The following is a 22029-nucleotide window of genomic DNA, read 5'->3' on the forward strand; positions in this document are numbered from 1 at the left end:
GTGAATAATTTGTTCCTTTCAAAAATAGTTACTTATTAAAGAAATACTTGAATGGTTAACCCGCTCTTCAAAGATAATTAGGGCTTCTCTTCACCAGGCAGGGAAGTCACTGACAATCTTGGAAATTAAGACACCTGTGTCAAATTACTTCTGTAATAAAATTTTCAATCAAACCAAAATTACAATGAACATGTGTTTCTCTGGTTATAGGCTTGCATTCCCTAGCACTTACCTCCAAAATGTGATGCTATTTTGAGCAAAACAATTTCTAAATCATTTCTTAGACTAGATAACTTTTTATATGCTTTCTTCCCCCGTCCCCCCTGAAAAACAACCCATTAAATATATTTTCAAAGTAGAAGAGACTTAGTGTGAGAGCTCACCAGATTTAATCTGTTGCTACATTTGTTACCAAACAAGCCATAATTATTGCTATTGTTGTTAGTGTTATTATATTAGATCATAGATATTTGAGCTGTAAGAAACTTCAAAAGATACTTCATAGTCTGCTAAACCAAAAATGCCCTTCTTCAACCAAACATTTAATGTCAAATTAGGTAAGTGATTTGCCCAGGATTATTATATAGCTATAAAAAGCACATGGAGGGGCACCTGGGTGGCTCAGTCAGCTAAGCATCCTACTCTTGGTTTGGTTTTGGCTCAGGTCATGATCTCAGAGTCATGAGACTGAGCCCCACATAGGACTTCGCAGTCATGCCTGGGTGGCTCAGTCGGTTATGCGTCTGCCTTCAGCTCAGGTCATGATCCCAGGGTCCTGGGATCGAGTCCCACATTAGGCTCCCTACTCAGCGAGGAGTCTGCTTCTCCCTCTCTCTCTGCCCCTCCTCTGCTCCTGCTCTCTCTCTCTCGCTCTCTAAAATAAAGTAAAATAAAGGACTTCACAGTCAGGAGGAGTCTGCTTGTCCCTCTCTCTCTGCTCCTCCCCCTGCTTGTGTGCTCTCTCTCTAAAATAAATAAATAAAATCTTCGTTAAAAAAGCATATGGATTTTTGACCCCCACCCTTATTGGAAGGATTGTTCTAGAGTCGGCCTTTAGTCCTCAAGGTCTAGTATTTTGCTGAATAATTTCTCGATCAGAAGTTTCTCCTCATGACACAGATTCCCCTTCCTGGTTAAAACTTTCCATGCGCCTGAGTAGTTTTACCTAGAGAGTTGACCTTAGAGGCTACTGGTGGACAAAGGGAACAAGAGAAGGAAGTACTGTACATTATCTTTCTAGCTGGAGGTTTTCCTTTGTGGGTCTATTCTAGCACAGCTGAGGGGCCTTAAACCTGAGAGCCAGAAGAGGAAGACATGGTGTAATTAGACTAGGGTCTGACCGCAGACATGCACAGGCACACACACCTGCTAAATCAAAAGTCTACACTAATGGTCTCGATGCACATTTTAGATTAAGCAATCGCAGGATTTTCCCTGTCTCATGAGGAAGGTAAGACTACATAACTTCTAAGACTGCTTCCAGGCTTATGACTCAAGTCTTAGACCACAAACAGTTGGTCTCCTGACCTTATATTTCACTATGCTGTTCAGTTTGAGCCCACCATTAAGGCCCTGTAACTAGGCTCGTATTTGCTTGTTCATAACTCAAGTAAATTCCTACCCACCCTCATTACACCTACCTACTTCATCAATTTTTATAATTTACCAAGTCTTTGGTGGCATTGAGTTTATAAACGAGGAGTGCATAATGCAGTTTAACTGCTTCCTATAGCAATACTTTTTCCACTCCAGCATAATGACTTTTATTTTTCGTATCATATTATTCCTGACCAAAATAACAGTAAAAACCATAGACCTTTGAACATGTGGTATATTAAATGTACTCAATAAACTATAAATCTAAAAATAATTTCTACTTCCATTCATATGACTAATCTCACATGAAATTAAGTCTTTGGGTTGAGGATGTGTGGTTGTTGTGTGTTTGTGTCATTAGGGAAAAGGGATTCAAGGTGATGGATATAAAACAGGAGAGAGCAAGGCCAACTACCCATAGCACCTGGAATATACTAAGAACTCCATAATTATTTATTGATGAATGAATAAATGACTGAACAAACAGACCACTGAAAGGCTGACTCCAGATTAAATATTTAGTCCCTTTCCATCTGCCATAATTTAAAATTGAAATTACGGAAGATCTATATTCCGGAGAGACTTTATGTTTTTTCTTAGAAATCGCCCTCATGTAACACAGTGTTGGGCATTGTGTCTGGTGGTCAATAAGTACTGAAGAATAGCAATAATAAGAGGAATAGCAACAGCAGTGCTAGACACTAAACACTTGAATTATTTTATGTCATCTGTCCCTCATATAACACTGTAAAGTTGGCACAGCATGTTGCACCCATAATGCAGATGAATGAACTGGTGGACAAGTTTAAATAATTGGCCAATTTCACAAAACCAGGGAATTATAGAACCAGAACTCAAACCAAGGTGTGTCTTGCCCAAAGTCCTTGCTTTAAAAAATGAGTAAGTGCATGACAAATTGATTTCAACCATACTCTGTTTTGATATTGAACAACACGGAAACGGCTGGGTAGAGGAAGTTTAATTTAGTCAGTGGCCAACTCTATAAAGTTGCTTATACCAAATACTCAAAGGACCCCAAAGTATCACACTGGCCTCAGAGAGTAACAAGAAATTCCGAGAAAATGAATCAGCAGGCAAAGCTACTATAATCAGATGGAAGAAAGTTTAAGAGAAACACACAGACATCAGGGCACCAGTATCTCCATCTGGTGAACAGTCCCCAGTAGAAGGCAGCATACCCAAGGCATTCATTTTTTAATAATTACATTAAAATTCTTTAAGCGGAACACTATGTTGAACATAAGCTTATCTTCCTCTAACAAAGATTCTTGGCATTCAGCAACAACTTAGAGCCATCACATTGCTCAATTACACTGTCTTGCAGATGGACATATGAGGCAGTTAAGACAGGGTTCCTGAAGAGATTGCTGGATAAGGCAGCTCTCATCAGGGAAGTTTTTCTTTCTCTCTTTCTTTCTTCCCTTTCTTCCTTTTCTATCTTCCTTCCTCCCTCTCTTTTCTTTCTCTCTCTCTTTCCCTCCCCTTCCCTCCCTCCTGATTTCTTTCTTTTTCAATCTCTTCATATGTTAAATCATAATTACAAACTATTTTTGGCAATTTATACATTTCAAAGCCAATATTTTTACAAAGATGGTATATTTCACAAAGTACCACATTGGCACAATTGATACTGTCATTTGTATAATTAGTCACCATAATTAGTTGACTAAATAACTCTGAAAGAGAGCTATTATTGTTAATCCCATTTTGTACATGAGGAAATAAATTCAACGTGTTTAAGGGCTTGTAAATAACAAAAGTGGGGCAAGAACTGAAGTGTAAATACGTATTATTTAACAACAGGCTGTGACTTCATTATATCAATTGATTTGGGGACTAGCTTAATCCTATTTTTTATAATCCTGAGCAATCTATGGGTGTCCAGTCTTTGAGGAAGCTAGGTGGGCGGTGTAGCAGCATGCCAAATGCATTTGTTCCTGGAAGACATTTTGGGGAGTTTTAAAAGTCAGCAGACTTTCTCTGTCTTCCAATATTAGCACCTACTAAAGAGCAGTAAAACTTTTGGGTACCGAAATAATCCCCAGAGAAGAATTAAGCCTACTGCTAACTTTATATATATATATATATATATATAAAGTATATATATATATATATATATATTAGTGTTAAACTCTTTAATGTAAAGGACACAATTTAAAGATCATTGCAAGGGCAATTTGGCAATGTTCTTTAGACAAGGGGAAACTGGGAATATAAAAACTAAAAGGAAAGAAAAGAACAGAAGAAAGAAGCATTTAGAGGCTTACCTCATTCTCTTTTGATCAGACCCTCACTGTCTCTCAAATCCTCCCTCCCCACCCTCATTACAGTTGAGCTATCACCTCCATATGGGGACTTCAGACTCCACTCCCTCATCTTCAACGTACAATGGAAGTCAAATGTCCCCTGCATTTATTAACTGACAAACATAGTAAGTCTCTAAGTAGCCATGGAGACTAAAGATCTCCTTGGCATTCTCAATGTATATATTTTACATTTCAGCTTCCCAAAAATATCTCGCATGATATGTGAACCACAAAATTACTGTGCCATTTGCAAACTGTCTGGTTATGCATTTTTTTTTATTCCAACCAATGCTAATGTGTCTTAAGCTACCACATATGACTACCCTCTTAAGGCATTTGAATGTGAAATTATCATCCACAATACCATCATAAGAGAGGAATAAAGACAGATTACCTGGGGTTAAGAGGATGACTGACATAGTGATGAGTGAGCATACAACTAAAATCACCAGCAGGGCAATAGCAATCCCCTTCCAGTTTCTCTGTGGAGGGCTGTTACTTCCCAGTTCCTACCGAGATAGAAAAAATAAAAAAGGTTCATAATTACACATGCTCCAAAAGAAATGTATTCATAAAGGATGATTCAGTGCATGGCACAATCACAGTTTGAAAGCTGATTAGGATCGTTTCCCTCTTCGGTAGCTCACTTAATTATTCAAAGGTGCATATATTATAAATGGCTATCTTTTGGGGGGTAATCTTATGTCTCTAAGAGATAAACCAACAGAGCTTTATGCCTGCTGTCCAAAATGTAGACGGCATTAAAATGCATTGACTATAAACACTAGGACAATAGCCAAAATACTCTGCAACATAATTATGGAAATAAAGTGCGCCCACTTACATTTTTTCTTACTACAATAGAACCTACAATAAAGATTTAGATACCAATTATTTCCCAAGCACTGTGGACTACTTTTCTAACTGGATAGTGGGGAAAAAGATTTGAGATGGGAAAAGCATTCAAAATGCCCCAAGCTGCAGAGCAGGGCACATCTGTCAACACAACAGGTCCTTTTCAAACAGCTCCCCCACCACTCATAAAAATCAACAGGATATAGTAACTAAATTAAATGAGTGCTTCTATATCAATGGTTGATAGCATCCTCTCCCTAGGCAGCATGCCTAATATTGGCAAGGAGATAAGATTGATGGGGGAGGAGAGACTTGAACATCTCTCACAATACATAAAGCTTTTCATTTTCAGATGATCTGTGTTCTACCCTGTTGACTACAAATGTGTGAGCATAATTCACCAAAGCAAAGCAAACACCACACTGAATTAAAATGAATGCCAGATTTTCTTTGCAATGAAGTTTATAAAACACTGAATCTCTCATTTCTTTCTTCCCATCTCCCAGTTTCTTTTCCTCCCTCCCAACAAAGCCTTTTTTATTCAAAACTAGCTAAGTGATTTGAAGACAAATGAAACAAAACATATAGTTATCCAGCTCACTATGTGTGCACAAATCACTCAACAAGAGCAGTCCTGCTTTAAACAAAGATAAATAGAACAGCAAACATTTAATAAATTATAAATTGGTTCCTGTGACTCACATATTAAAGCCGTGAGCAAATTTTCATGTAGTGATGTTGGCATTCAATTCTGCCATAAACACTTTGGACATAAAGAACTAGACCCTAAATAAATGCAAGAAGAGAACGTGCATGGGAGGTATTTTGTTCTTGTTTTTCCCCTCTGCGATCAACTGCTTTGTCTTTCAGTCTGATGGACCAAATCCAGCAGAGGTCAATTCTACTCTTTTTAACACGACTGACTTCATACCTCTTTTCCACACTTATTAATGCTCGTTTTTCAACACCTCTATTTCTATTGCATTTTGGTTAGAATCTCCATACTTGATGTGCACAAGTCCACTTTTACACAGATATTTACAGTTTATTACTATAAATGTATTTTCTTTTATGATTTTCTTAACATTCTTTTCTCAAGCTTACTTTATGGTAAGAATACAGTATATAATACACATAACAAAATATGTATCAATTAACTCTTTATTGTTACTTGTAAGGTTTCTAGTCAACAGTAGGCTATAAGTAGTTATGTTTTGGGGAATCAAAAATTATACATGGGCTTGTAACTATGCTGGGGTTGGTGCCCCTAACCCCCACATTGTTCAAGGGTCAAATGTATGAGCTAGTAATAACGGACATCTCACTCCAATAAAAGAATCAAGAGTAAATTATAATTTTAAATCTACTGATTCTGATCTTGATTCCCTGTCACTTGATATGCAGCCTCACCTTAGCAGACTCTAAACCTAGGACGAGTGATGGACCAGTAAGTGACAGAGACATAGGTTTATTGGGAAAATTTACAGGGAATCCAGGAATGGCCAACTGGACAAGTATCCACTGCTGGGATCTACATGCACCAAGTTTTTATACCACAGCAACTAACCTTAGCAACTATCTGTTGCCTCTCCTTCCCTGCATGGCCAGAGCCCTAGGGAGATCAAGGCCTGCCATGTGGACAGTTACAAAGGAGATGCTCCAGGCTGGCCAGCCCCAGAGCCTCTGACCTTGAACACTGAACAACACATTCTTCTGTACATTCTGCTTGATGGGAATACAGAAGGAGGATAGGATCTCTATATTCTCAAACAGTGATTAACAGGGGCATTCAGGGTATGCTTTCACAAATTAGTTATCCAGCATGTACCATACACTTGGACACAAGGCAAATTATTAAAGAAATGACTAGAGTGTACTTTCCAGTTTTTGAATAGGATGTAGCCATTAATATCTACCAAATGTTGTCTAACAGTAATAATACCGTAGATATCTTACTATGTGTTTGGTATTATACTGAATACTTTATATTCATAATCTCTCGTAATCCTCATTAAAGTCAGGTGAGATTACTTTTATTTTGATAGATTTGCAGATGACAAAAATGGGATTTAGAGAGATTAATTAAAAATCCACTTACTGTTAATAAGTGGGAGATCTCTGGGGCCAGTCCATAAACTCTGGCTCTTAACCACTTTAATATGGTGTCCTAAAGATAAATATGTCAAGGATAAATGCATGAATCGATAAATAAATCAACAAATCGAAGAACGATTTGGACCCCAACATAATAATAGTTGTACTTTATTACCTTTTATTTGACAAAATTCATGATTAAAGAAAAGCTATCCTGAATTCTGTAATGTTTTCAAATAAATTTATATTTCCCCACCCATGGCGGACTGGGAAAATACACCATTTTTAAAATGGTAAAACACATTTGAGTAAAAAAAAATTTTCTGTTCATAAAGTGATGCACCTAAGGAATGTGTGGCTCCTTTAAGATGACTCATCAATGCCCAAGGCATCTACAAATCTGTTTAGGAACTGCAGACTTAGATTCTATTACCATGGCAATATTTCTAAAGCATAGTTTCACTTCTGTCACTTTATTCCACAAAGTCCTTTAATGTTCCTATACTAACTAAAGAATCAAATGCAAATGACAGAATTTAGCATAACAATTGTCTATAGCCAAACTCCAGTTTCCTCATCCAGCTTGATCCCTTTTGAAAAAGAACACAACCCCAAACCGCTCTGATTACCATTTGGCACACATGCCTCAGATGCTTCAACCTTCAAATCACCTTCTTTTCTAATTCTTCCCCATCCAATCCCTTTAACATGCCTCCACTTATAGGAACTGTCAATCATTCAACATCCTGCTCTAATGGCTCTCCTCTTGGGAATTTCACCTAATTATGCAAGCCAAATATGATTTCCCTTCCTCTGAAAAAAAAAATAAATGCCTAAAATACATTGTACCAATAGGCTGAATCCACTTCAACTACTTAAGAGTTGTGAGATTGCAAAGATGTATTTTTCTGAGCCTCAGATTTTTTGTTTTATCTGAACAAATGGAATAATAATGTAATTATTTTTAAATGTAAGTATTAAAACTAATTATTCGGACAAAACTTTTAGGACAATAAAGTTCACATTAAATGAACTGCTTGGAATGTTCTTCCTCAACACACTTAATATAGATCACTCTCTACATTCAAGTCTCATCTCAAATGCTCCTTCCTGACCACCCTCTCTGAAATAACATTTCATATCCCTTCTATTCTCTCACTCCCCTTTCTTTTTCTTCATAGCATTATCATTTTAGGTATATCACATGTCATATTTAATCATGTATCTATAATAACATATTAAGCTAGTTAAGAATATATATTAAGGTGTTTAAATGTTCACTCTACCCTTCTCAGCTCTCCAGAATAGAAACTTCATGGTGTCATTAATGTAGTTCATCTTGTTCTCCGCTACATCCCTAGCGTTGTGAACGGTGTTTGGCACATACTAGGTATGCCGTAGATAATTTTAAAATGAATGAATGAATTATAGTGTTAGGAGTTAGTTGGACAGTAATCAAGGCCAGGGTCCCCAACAAGAAACTATGGAGTCAGGACAGCTAAAATAAACTGCACCCACATCCTGTTTTGCAGCTTAGACAGGACCACACTAGTATTCTGCTCTGCAGCCTTTACAGAAATGACTTCTGCAAAACGTCTAAACTAAGAAAATTAACTACAAAAATATTTGTCAATATCATGGGCAAGGGGTAGTTAAGACCTAAGCCCCCAGATGTCAGCAAAAAAACGACCATCAGCACATGGACATTAACCTAATAGGTAGACAGATATGTGACCAAAGCCCTGATTGGCAAGACTCAGTATACCCTGATTGCTTAAGATAGTTTTCCAAAAGAGCTCATAAAAACCCCTACACTTTGAAACTCCAGAGGCAACCCACTTGGGCCCCCCTCCCTCTCCGGGAGCTTTGTACTCTTGCTCAATAAACTTTGATTTGATGCCCACAACTCTCCCTCTTGTCTACCACTTCATTCTTCGAAGCGGCGTGACCAAGAACCGTGGGCACTAAGGGGATACAAAATCCTGTAACAATAGCAGCTATGATAAAGATAATGATGATGGTGGTGGTGGTGGTGGTTCTGATGATAATGCTTAAAGCCATATATAAAAAGCCATCATATCCCTGTCAAAGTTATTATCTGTTTAAAGTAAGAATGACATCTTAGACAACTTTAGATTACTCAGACCACTTAACAATCTCTGGTTCTTTTAATACGTGCTTAGAAAATAATTGCCCAATTAATTAAGTAGTATAAATGGAAACCCAAAAGGGGACAGAAATATAGTACCATTAGTCAAATACACATTAATAGCAAACTTATAAAATGTACCTACTTGCTAAAGATCAATTTGACTGCAATTAATTTTAGGCTCATTTATCTGATGCTAGCTTTCCAAAATGCAGTTGCCAATCTTCAAGTTAACATCCTCTTCAAAAAACGTGATAATTTATATTGCTGTGGGAAGTGGTTCTAATTGACTTTGCTTTTCAATGACTTCCTACAAGCCACTACCTGAAACCAATCAAGTGCACATGCCAGGCTCACGGAACAAGTATGGTGCTGGGCAGCAACCTGAGAAAACATGCTAAGGAGTTTGCAATGAGGTCATCTGGATGTTCTGGAGGCAGAACAGAGTCAATGTTGGGAAATTTTATTCCCAGGATGGGCTTAAGACTACCTTCAAAGATACAAAGACAAACAGGTAATAATCCATATAGAAAGCCGCTTTTGTAAATCAGTCCTCCAGTGGATGAATGCATCAGTTGAAAGACTTGTGTTCAATTCCAGATAATATTCAGTGCCGTCATGGTCTAGAGACGTGCTGATGCTACGGGAGAGCTGGATCCCAGCTGGAACCTAGCTATTCATGTTGCATCTATTGCCTATCTACTCATCACTTTCCAGAGAACAGTTAAGTCTATGAGACAAGGCTGTCCACTATATACAGAGCTTGCCAAAATCCAAATGCATTTTTTATTTGTTCAAGTGCAAAGAAAAAAGTGTTGGAAATCATAAGCAAAATACATAAGCGAAAAAAAAATCAAGATTTATATGTCATTTCTTTTGGCAAAATAAGGGAAAAGAGCCAAACTGATTCTATTTTCTTAAAAAAAAAAAAAAAGTAAAGCATATCAAAATTTGAGAGCTTTTTTAACTTACAGTATTCGACTTGTACTTCCCCTTAGACAACTGCAATGTATTTGCTTCCATATGCACCATGAGAAGAAATGTGATCCCTCTATATTGAAATAGTCTCAAAAAGTGATAACATTTAGAGGGAGATTCAAGGGGAAAAATCATGTTAAATTACATCTGTAGATTAGGTGTGGGTGTGTTTTAATAAAAATAGATTCTCTCCTACCACATGTCTACTATCAGAAAACCACAGGGAAGTTTCTTTAAAATGTCTTTATTGCTACTGGAAAAGGTGAACTTAGATTTCCAGGCTTAGAGTATTAGTATTTAATACACTGATTCTTAGTTTGGTTCTCAACACAGCCATACCAACCATTCAAAAACTCAACTTTTCACTTTTATTTTATCCCTTACCTATATTTATCACTTCAAAACCGTCAGATGTACTGAAGTCTTCACAAAAACAGACTGTTTAATGTTTTCTGAAATGAATTCAAATAAATGTCTTAAATTAAAAAACCAAACAACAAAAAACAAACAAAAACAGGGACAACACATTCGACCAGTTCATTTTCTGTTAAAAAGCTCAAAAGCTTGAATTATTTTTATTTAAACAATTTTACTTTACTCATTGTGTTCACATTCTCAACAACGAATAGGTTAGAAACAATCCAGACATTTTTACTGAATAATTAGAAAATATCTTAAGGTTAAATACTTTCAAATGTTCCATATTATTTCATGATATTAAAAAACATAGCATGTTAGAGTTAAGAGTTTTAAAGACACCTCGGAAAAACTCAAAATTGGTGAAAAATGGTTTTATATCATTCCTAAGAAAAGGTTAGATGAGTTTGTCTTGAAAAACCTTGACATACAGGGATTCAACAGATGGCCATTTATCTTTAAACAATCCTATTTAACAAAATATACTGGAGTATTTTAGAATATAAGATATTACACTAGATGCAGCTAGGAATACAAATTAAAATAAGCAATAAGCAAAAACTCTAATGAAGATTTTGCTAACCCACCAATATAATACAAGGTTATATAAATAAGGATAAAGCAGGAAATTACAAAATTTTTCTATGGAAAATGAGGAGAGAAGTTTTAATTTCCTTATTGATATAAAAAATTTGCTTTGAATATCCAATCAGCATTTTGTAAAAAAATGAGGTGCTGGATATGCTGAGATTACATAACTATGCAAAATCTGGAATGAAAAAAAGAATCACAGGAAATTTTTTAAAGTGAAGTGTGTATAAAAATACACACTTAGGTATTTGGAAAGTTCAACAGAGTGTGCATTTCTTTTCTTTCTAGCAAAAATAATTGACAAAATTTACAATATGGAATAGCCCAATAAATAAAATTGTGGTAATTTTTAAGGATCTCCCCTAAAATAAAGGGCCAGAGTTTTGCCTCCAAAAAACAGATAATTCCTGTACCATTTATAATATTTTGGAGTGTACTTAAAGGAAAAATTCCAAATTTTATTAAGTTCCTACATTGTCTCAATACTATGCCTAAAAAATATAGCACATAAAATATTTTCAACTCAATTTAAATAAAAATAGATGTCAATTTATCAAATAAAATTTTAGTGAATTAGATGCAGGAGCTTAAAAAAACAATCATTAAATATGAAATATTGTCCAATATTAGGAGATACAGCCATACTCCTCTAGAACATATTAAGAATATCAATAAAAATATAATCATAGATTATTTCTCATATCTAATTTGCAGTTAATATTTATAATGCCTAATGCTTCTGAAAATTTCCATTATATTCATGGCCATTCACAATTTTCTCATTCATCATGCTCTCCAGTTAGAGGACTCTATGCTAAGTAAAGTGTATATTTTTGGTAAATGATCACAATTTTGTTTTTCAAAATTATTCTTGTTATAGTTTTGTGCTGTCAATGTATCTGAAGCAGTGTTGAGTCAGTGTTATGCATAGCGTGATCCACAGACAATAATGGAAGCTTGTTAGATATGCAAAAGTAGAGTCTTTTAGTGCTATTTGCTTTATTATTTTTAATTCTGATTTGATTTGTTCGCCATTAATTTGTTTATAAAAGAACTAGCAATTATCTCAGTTATACTTTGACATTTATCTCTCAATAATTATGATGTTGGTGACACACTCCTAGATAGATCATCATTAAATCAGAAAACAAAGATGACAGGTATCATCAATATATTATGCAGAGATAGTTTTAAATTTCTATTATGATTTAGGGGTTGTCTGAGCATCTATGACTCTGAACATGTTTAGGGTTCAAAACCACAACTAAAAAACATAGCATTTAAAAAAAACAAAACTGATCAGATATAAGCAAGATGGCAGACTAAGAAGCTCTAGGCCCTCATTCTCCCCACATAAACACCAAGTAAGCAACTATAGACTGATTAAAATAGTTTGTGGGAGTTCTGCAAACCAGTTAAAGTTCTGCAGCAACCAAGCAAAAGCCCGGTCAAGAAAAAGCCACATTCAAAAAAGAAATTTTGTGTCATTCTTTAATGCCCTAGCCTCCCCCTGCCCCTTACACAGTGAAGCATGGTCAAGAGGAAGTAGCCCAATCCCAGTTCTTTCCCTCAAAGGCAAGGAAATGAATGGAACTTGTTTGCACCTTCTGGACAGTCTGTGGGCTACTTGAGGGACTCATTTCTGTCCTGCCTGGTTTGGAGATCAGTGAAAATGGCTACATATATTGGATCTCAGGTTGGAAGCCCTGAAAGGCAGAGGTAGTTTCCATGGTAGATGAAAACTGCATAGAACTACAGACATGCAGAACATGAGAGCAAGAAATTATAGGCAGAGGAACACAGAACACCTAAGGCCTCAAGAAAAGGCAGGGGTGAAACTTTTGGGGAAATTAAGACATTTAAAAACATGCATATATACAGGGGAATTGGGGGGAAGGTGCACACACAAACACAAGGAAGACAAATGCTGCAAAAAGATCTGAGATGATCTTGAGCCTTCACACTGTACTAATTAGCTACCATCTTCCTCTGCTTAGAGCCAGTCTACAAAGACTGAGAGAGGTGCCAATATTTTCAAATTCCCAATTTTCAGCAAAGATCACAAGGAATAGAAAGAATCAGGGGAAAATAGTCCACTCAAAGGAACAAAATAAATCTCCTGAAATCCACTGTAAAATAACAAAGCCTTCAAAATTACTAGAGAAAGACTTTAAAACGACTGTTTGAAATATGCTCAAAGAACTAAAGGAAATCAGAAAAATGAAATATAAGCTATATGTGAATATTAATAAAACTACAGAAATTAAAAAAAAAAACAAAACAGAAATTCTGTGTTGAAAAATAATTGAATTGAAAAACCCCCTAGAGGAATTTAACACCAGACTCAATCATCAGAAAAAATATCAGTGAAGACTGGTCATTTGAAATTATTAAGTTTGAAGAACAAAAAGAAAAAAAGAATGAAGAAAAGTGAACAGAAACTAAGGGACTTAATGGACACCATCCAGTGAATCAATATATACATTATAGGAATCCCAGAAGGAGAAGAAAGAGAGAAAGGGTCAGAAAGCTTATTTGAAGAAATAATGACTGAAACTTTCCAGATTTGAGGAAAGACATGGATATCAAAACACAAGAAGCACAAATGAACTACAAGCAGAATAAACACAGAGAACCACATTTAGACACATGTAATCAAACTACCAAAAACCAAAGACAAAAGAGAATCTTGAAAGAATAAAGAGAAAAGTGACTCACTGCTTACAAGTATCTACAATAAGATTATCAGAGAACTTCTCAGCAGAAACCTTGCAGGCCAGAGGCGGTGGGATATATTGAAAGTGCTGAAAGAAAAAAGAAATCAGTAATTCTATGTCAAGCAAAACTATCCTTTGAAGAAGAGAAAGACATTACGACATTCCAGACAAACATAAGATGAGGAAGCTTATTGCTATTAGACTTGCCCTACCCAAAATACTAAAGGGAGTCTAAGTTGAAATTAGAATGCTAGGCAGTAACTTGATGCCATATGAAGACACAAACTTCTTCCATAATGATAAATAGGAGGACAAATATAAAAAACAGTACTATTGCAATTTTGGCTCCTAACTTCACGTTTTAGTCTTCCACAGGATTTAAAGAACAAACACATAAAAATAATAGTAATAATAATTGCATGTTAAGGTTATGAGTATACAATAAAAAGAAGTAATTTATAACATTAACACAAGAAGGATAGTGCTATAAAAGACTCTTTGTATCCAACTGATGTTATGTTGGTATTCATTTAAACTAGATTGTTATAACTTTTGGATATAATATATAATCACCATGATAACCCCCAAAAATTCTTTAAAATTTACACAAAAGGAAATGAGAAGGGGATCAAAATACTTCACAGAAAAAGACCAACTAGACATAAATAAAGTACTGAAAAAGGAAATGAGGGACAAAAATCTATAGGGCATAGAAAAAACAAACAAAATGACAATAGTAAGTCCTCTAATTATTTTTAAAGTAAAGAAATCAAGCGCCCCAATCAAAAAACAAAAACAAAAAAACACCAGATTGGCAAAATGGATAAAGGGGGGAACAAAAAGAACAGGACTCAAATATATGCTGTTTACAAAAGACTCACTTTGGATCTAAGGACACACCAGAGAGGAAAGCAAAAGGATGGAAAAGATATCCCCTGCAAATAGTAACCAAAGAGAGATGATGGGAGCTATAATAAATCAGCGATTTGAACAGATATTTGCACATTCATGTTCATGGCAGTGTTCTTCATAATAACCAGAAAGTGGAAGCAACCCAACTGTCCATCAATGGATGAATGGGAAACTAAAATACGTTATATATGTACAATGAAATATTACCCATCCTTAAAGAGAAAGGAAATTCTGACACATGTTACCATATGGGTGAATCTTGAAAACATTATGCTAAGTGAAATAAGCCAGTCACAAAAGGACAAATATTATAAGATTCCAGTCATGCAAATACTTATAAATGTTACCTAGAACAGTCATTTTCATAGAGACAGAAATGAGAATGATGCCTACCAGGGGCTGGGCTAAGGGAGGAGGAAAGGAGGAGTTATTGTTTAATGTATATGGAGTTTCTCTAAGAAGACGAAAGAGTTCTGGGGATGGACAGTGGTGACGGTTGCATAACAATGTGAATATATTTAATATCACAGAACTATACATTTTAAAATAATTAAAATGGGAAATTTTATCTTATACATATTTTGCCACAAGTTTAAAAATGTAGATAACAGAATTCACAATAGCAACAGATACATACGAAATTACTTTAGAAAGTTTTAATGTCCAAAGAAAGAAAACCACAAGATTATCCTGGAAGATTTATCAAGGCCACTTGAAAGATGAAGGGAATCACTAAATTCCTGATAAAGAAAATTCAGTATGTTAAATATGCTCATTTTTCTAGAGTAACAGAAATATTTAAAGTAATTCCAATAAAAATCCCAACAGAACTCTCTGTCTTTAAACTGAGAAGATGATCTTAAAATTCATCTGGAAAAATTACCACATGAAAATAGAAAATTTTAAAACAAAGAAAAGTCAAGACGGAAGCCAGATATTGAAAGGTAATCTAAATCTGTGCTAATGAAAAAAGTATGACATTAATAAGAAAAACTTTAGAAACTATAGTTCAAAGAAAAAAGATCCATGAACACAAACACATAAAGAGAATTGTTTATTTTTGACATCCATTTTCTCATTATACCTTCTTTCTGTAAGGAAGGACACTTGGGGTTTCCCACAACACTCAAATGAGATGCCTTCACAATCCCTATGGTGCCAAATCGGACAAGTTTTCTATTTTCCTATTATATGACTTCTTAGCAGCATTCTCATCCATTAATCATTAAATCACCCCCAGGAAAATATTTTCTTGGTTCCTACAACACCACATTCTCCTGGTTTTGTTTGTTTGTTTGTTTGTTTGTTGAATCCTCCAGTGCTAGCCATGTCTCCATTTTCTTTACTGATTTCTTCTGGGGCTTAGTTCAAAACTGAAGAGTTCTCCAGCGCTTGGCCCTGACCCGACTTTGTGCTCTACATGAACAGTATTTCTAGTGATATAGTCCAATTCCACTTTTTATATCATTCAAAGTTTCTAGCAATTTTATATGTTAATGTTAAAAAGAGAATGCCTGAACAAGCTATTTCAAAAGAAAAAAAAAACTGATCTCTAAGGAGACAGATTGCTACATGTCATCACTGTATCCTTCAAGCAACCTACTTTTCTTTCTGTAGGGGAGAACGCCTTTCTTATGTATCATAATCAGTTGTTACTTACAGCACTTACTGCTTCTTAAAATTGTCCATTAGATTCATGCCGTTCACAGTTTGTCACTTTCTTCTATCGCACTGATGAGAACTCCATGGTAAGTGAAGCACCTATTTTGATCAAAGGTTTTACATTTCTTAAGCTTGGGATTCTTAGTAGGTTGCTTCGTTGATCCATTTAGATAGTTCTTTAGCTCAGTGCAGTCCATGAACAAGCAGTCTGAAGCTGACTTTTAGATACTGCAGTATCTGAAACCTTGTTGGAAATAAAAATTATTCTGTTCCACCCCAGACCTTGTGAATCTCCATGGCCAGGGCAAACCCAGTAATTTATTTTAAAAAGCCTTCCAGAAGATTCTGCTCTATGCTAAAGTTTGACAGACTTTCCCCTAGGTCAGAGCTACTCACATAATGGTCAGTGTCACCTCTGAGCTCATAGGAACACAAATTATTCAGCCCTACCACAGACCTACTGAGTTTCGGTGGAAAGGCTGAGCAATTGTTATTTTAACAAACCCTCCATGATTCCTGGGCATCTTTCCTTGGCACACTAAAGTGTGAGAACCTCAACCACAGAAATTAAGCCCTGGAGTGGTATAGTTCTGGAACTGCTAAAATGATCCATCTTGGCCTCAGAGGAATTTGGTGGAAGCATTAAGACTTAGCGGCTTTGTAGCCGGTACATCAGGATTTCAGTCTCCAATTACCTACTTACTAGCTCTAGTACATACACAATTGACCAAATCTATTATAATTATGGACCCCATTAGTGGTGCCTGAGACAAAACGATCAATTTCGTTATCTTCTCCTGTATTTGTTATTTACCAAATCAAGTTTTAGTCTCAAATGAGTTCTACCTTGTCAAGAGACCATTTCATACCCATCTTTGTATCCTCCACACCTAGCACAGCACATAGTAAATGGTCACAAAATATTTAGATTGAAGCTGTATGCTCAGATTTATGCTCTAAGAATTAAGAATAGGGTCTTTACATCTTGAGGGATGCATTCAGCCACATGGAGACTAGGAGCTGAACTAGTTATCTTCATCTGAAATCTAAGGAGAAGAGACATTCGAGCAGTGTAGCCATCAACTCATCTCGGGAGCTGTACATTTGTGGTACAAGAGCACTAAAAGAAGCTCAATGATCTATAAACTGGATCAATAGCCCTAAATTTCTATGGTTGATTACCTGGAATGAATTGCTAACAAGCCAGACAATCCCACCTTTGAACCTGATTTCAGAAAATGAGAAGGTTCAGTCTTGCTAAAGTTTTTAGTACTTTAACCTCTTGCCTATGAGCAGGGAAGAATCTAGTCATTTCTCATTGTATTGCATTGCCCCATGCAGTTTTTGGTACCCGTATTTATGGAATATATGAATGCAACAAACTAAGAAATCATTTTTTGGCTTAATATTTAATCTTTCCCTTTACCTTGAAGATCTTTCAGAATTTCAATTCTCAATTTTCAATTATCTTTTAAAACTGATTTTATATCAATATGTGATATAAAACTAACTTAACTATAGATTATCTATGTCTTCTGTGAAATATTCATTGTAGAGGGATAGAAAACAGTAAACCAAGTAGCCTGGTCTGCCCATGTTAATAATTACTTGTGTGATTTAAGGTAAAGCTTTCATTTTCTTAGGCATCAAACCAAAATAGCAGTGTATGCCCAAATAACACCATCGGGCACAGTCTGATGCATGGAGCAGTCACAAAACCCATTCCCACTTTCCTATCTACTAGATGAGACACAGCCTCACTTTGTTCACATAGAAAATAGAGGTGATATTACAAACTTGTATATATTTGTGAGCCTTTCAAGAAATAATGCCAGTGAAAACTGTTCATAAACTGTTAAGTATGCATAAACTTAAGTATTGTAACCAGGTCTCTCAAATTTGAAGTGTAAAAAAAAACTACATGCGATTGTATTAACTGTCAGTGAGTCAGGAAAAGTAGGTCCTTTGAAACAGACAGTTTGAAGACTTCTATAAAGTCTTAATAAACTCATGCATTTATGAAGCATAAGTATGACCTCAGCCTGTTGCTAAGGTAGATGTCAATTTATATTGGATGAAAGATAGAAGGGTAGAAGAAAGGAAGAAAGAAGAAAAAGAAAGGAAGAAGGGACAAAGGAAGAGAGGAAGGACTCCAGATAAGCCCACTGATTCAAATAAGTGACAATCTCTTTGGGAAGGGCAATAGTTTATTAAACATTAGGGGGAAAAAAAGAGAGAAAAAAAATTTAAAAATTCAATATTGCAGTGTCAGATGCTCCAAGCAATAGGATTCCAGAAAAGAGAGAGGTCCCTGGGGATGCTAATGTTGTACACTAAAGACCCAATCTATGTTGACTCTTCCCTAAAGACTTTGATCAGGAAGAGCTTAAATGAGAAAGACAGAAGAACGTCACCCCACCCCGTCACCCCAAACTGACGAAAACCTCATTCCTTGTTATCTCTTTGAGGTGAACAAGGTGTGTTTAATTTGCTGCCTTTTCTGGGAGTTAAAGGTTACAGTTCAGTAGTCAAATAAGATTCCAAACAAAGGTTAAGAAAAATAGTAAAGCCACTGGCAAAACATGAGTGCCTGAAAAGAACCAATGTAGCTCCAGCTTCCAGCTAAGTGCAAAGCCAGCATTGTTAATGTGCTCTTCAAACATGGCTGACCTTTAGATGCTGCTGAGCATCTGGGGGAACATTTGACACTTCACTAGATCCCCTTATGTTAACTAACTGCACTTGTACACCACCATGTCCCAAGCCAAAAACCTTCCCAGTAAGTCAGCACTGGGTCCAATCTGGAAAGCCCTCTGTTCAGGATCAAGCGTATTTTCTTGGTAAGACTTGCTAGAGGGAAAGTTGGTGGCTAGGAAGAATTCACCTCTTTCTTTCTTTCTTTTTTCTTTCTTTTTTTTTTTAAGATGTTATTTATTTGACAGAGAGAGACACAATGAGAGAGGGAACACAAGCAGGGGAAGTGGGAGAGGGAGAAGCAGGCTTCCCGCCAAGCAGGGAGCCCAATGTGGGGCTCAATCCCAGGACCCTGGGATCATGACCTGAGCTGAAGGCAGACGCTTAACGACTGAGCCACCCAGGTGCCCCAAAATTCACCTCTTTCAACTTGAAAAACCTTAGGGTTTTTCAGGAGTCAAAACAGATATTAAATTGAAATAGTCACATGTGATAGAGCTCAAAACTTAATTTTTTGACACATTTATTTAGTAAATATCTATTACATATGAACTCTGAGAAAATAAAACATAATAAACTTTGAAAAGTAAGTATTCACTTCACTGTAAAACTTTCCAACTCTGCCTTTTAAATAGTAGGAATGGAAATACAGCCACGTTTTAACATTTAAAAACAGTATGTGTATCAAAGACAGCATGCATGTAAGAGAAAATCTAATTCCCTCTTCACATACAGAAATTTAATATCATAAAGTGGCAGCTATAGCTAAGACATCAATTATACAACTTTTTCTTCAAAAGAAAAAAAAAGCAGAAATTAATGAAATGGGGCAGAACAGGAACTAAATGTGCTTTTAATTATTTTTATCGCTCTTGCCATTAAAATGTTAATAAGAATCATATAGGTATTTAAGAGGGAAAGAAATAACAAATTATATTTCCACTGTGATAATTAATATTACTATGCTCCTTTTAATTGGAAATGTTAAGGGTATGTGTGCTTGAACTTCTTTACCACCCTTTGTTGGTTATCACAAATTCTAACACATATATATTATATATACACACTATTCAATGAAGAAAAAGAAATTAACAGAGATTTGGGCCTTTTATTTAAATCTGCAGTAAGGTAGTGTTCTAGCTATTTTTCAGAAACCTCATGGACCAGCAATAATTAAATAAATCCAAGGTAAGTTACACTTGGTCTGCATTAAGTATGCATCATGCATTATTTGTGCTCTGCTTAAAGGAGGACTTCTATGGCGGAAACTTTTGTATGGGTGAGTAAGGCAATTACTCTCCTCAAAGGCAGTCAATGTTTCTACTCATCTGCTGAAGACAGTCTTCTTTTTCCCTAGTCTTTGTGAATACAGTAGCCAGTATGTGCAGCAGTCCTCAGAATGTCCCCTCAGTACTGCTAGTTCAAAATAGACCATCCCCCATGCCCTGTCAAAAGAGGTTTGCTCTCAAGGCTCATTTTGCCAGAATTACTGGCTTATGGGTAGTTTAAAACTACCTTCTAATTTTATTTTATTTTGCAGGTCTTATGTTTTCATTCTCTAAGAAAAGAGAATAAACTTCTATCAACCTTACGTCTGAGTTGGGGAGAAGGAGATGGGAGTGACAATCACCCACTAAGAAGAGATAGCCAGCGTCACGTCTCTCCTTCCTGTAAAATCATCAGCAGCATTTTCTGGTGAGATCTGTTAGCATAAAAAGCATTGAGAATTTGAGGATGTTTAATAGTCTCAAGCCAATCATAAGCTTCCCACTCCTAAAATACATTGATATAAGGATTCCATGTTAATAATCACAAATGAAAAGCTTACCAACATGAACCTAGCTATTTTTCATTTCATTAAGTCTTTCAGAAGAGATTTGAAGAAGGTAAATTTAAACTTTTCGAAGAATTAAAGCTATAAATACTATTTTGGAAGCTCCCTGTTAAAAGCAAAAAAACAAAGGGGGATAGGGAGGGAGAGAGAAATTACAAAACGAAACAATCTCTTCCAAATGTAAATTTACAAAACCTAATCCAAAAAAACATCAAAATCTATCTACTAGCATAAGAACGCCATGTAAGCTGAATCTTATTTCTTTTGTTCACTGTGTCCATAGTGCTAACAGAGCCTGATGCATAGCGGGATCTCAATGTGTATTTGGGAAACAAATGAATCTCTAAGACCAGAAGCATACTTTCTTCATAAGTCAACCTCCTAGTCAATGGATACCTATCATATCACGATGGCCTTTTGGGCCTCTCCAGAATGATTCAATGATGCCCCAAGGCAGCACGGGGCACCCTCCCCAGTTGACTCATGACACCTTGACTTTATCCCCATAGTAGCACTTATTAAATTGCATCTGATTGTCCACTTTCATATGTCTCATCCATTAGACTATATTTTTAATCAATAAATATTTACTGAACTGGGTGGGAATAAGTAGCATAGAATACAATCTAACAGTGAGATTCAGTGACTTTCTTTTCAGGAAAGATCTATTTTCTCCTTCCCCCCCAGCTTTATTGAGCTATAACTGACATACAGTTATTGTGCAAGATTAAGACATACAAAGTGATGATGTGATGCACTTGTAAACTATGAAACAATTACCACCGGTGGGTTGGTTAAACCTTCATCATCTCACATAATTGCCATTTCTTTTTTGTGGTGAGAACATTAACAATTTACTTGCTCAGAAACTTCCACGTATATAATAAGGTATTGTTAACTACAATTTATTCATCTTTTAACTGAAAATCTGAACCCTTAGGCATCATCTCCCCAATTCCCCATTCCCCTGGCAACCCCCATTCTACTGTTTCTATGAGTGTGACTTTTTTAGATTCCACATGTAAATGAAATCATACAATGTTTGTCTTTCTCTCTCTCTGATTTTTCTCACTTAATATAATGCCCTCAAAGTTCATCCATGTTGTCACAAAGAGCAGGATTTCCTTCTTTGTTACAGCTGAATATTTAATTGTGCGTGTGCCTATGTGTATGTATGTACACATATGTATGAATGTATATATT

The 22029-nt window shown here is 35.9% G+C and overlaps 1 protein-coding gene across 4 annotated transcripts in view; it reads right to left on the reverse strand.

Moving 5' to 3' along the window:
- The window catches only part of DPP10 (dipeptidyl peptidase like 10), a 1380361-nt gene that overhangs the window by 490149 nt on the left and 868183 nt on the right, over positions 1-22029 (reverse strand). For all 4 annotated transcript variants that reach the window (XM_078070688.1, XM_078070689.1, XM_078070687.1 and 1 more), the window contains one exon: positions 4318-4432. In XM_078070688.1, the coding sequence (XP_077926814.1) occupies positions 4318-4432 (115 nt within the window). The remainder of the gene's footprint in view (positions 1-4317; positions 4433-22029) is intronic.

This window comes from Halichoerus grypus, chromosome 4, assembly GCF_964656455.1.
Source record: "Halichoerus grypus chromosome 4, mHalGry1.hap1.1, whole genome shotgun sequence".
In the NCBI taxonomy this organism is placed as follows: Eukaryota; Metazoa; Chordata; class Mammalia; order Carnivora; family Phocidae; genus Halichoerus; species Halichoerus grypus.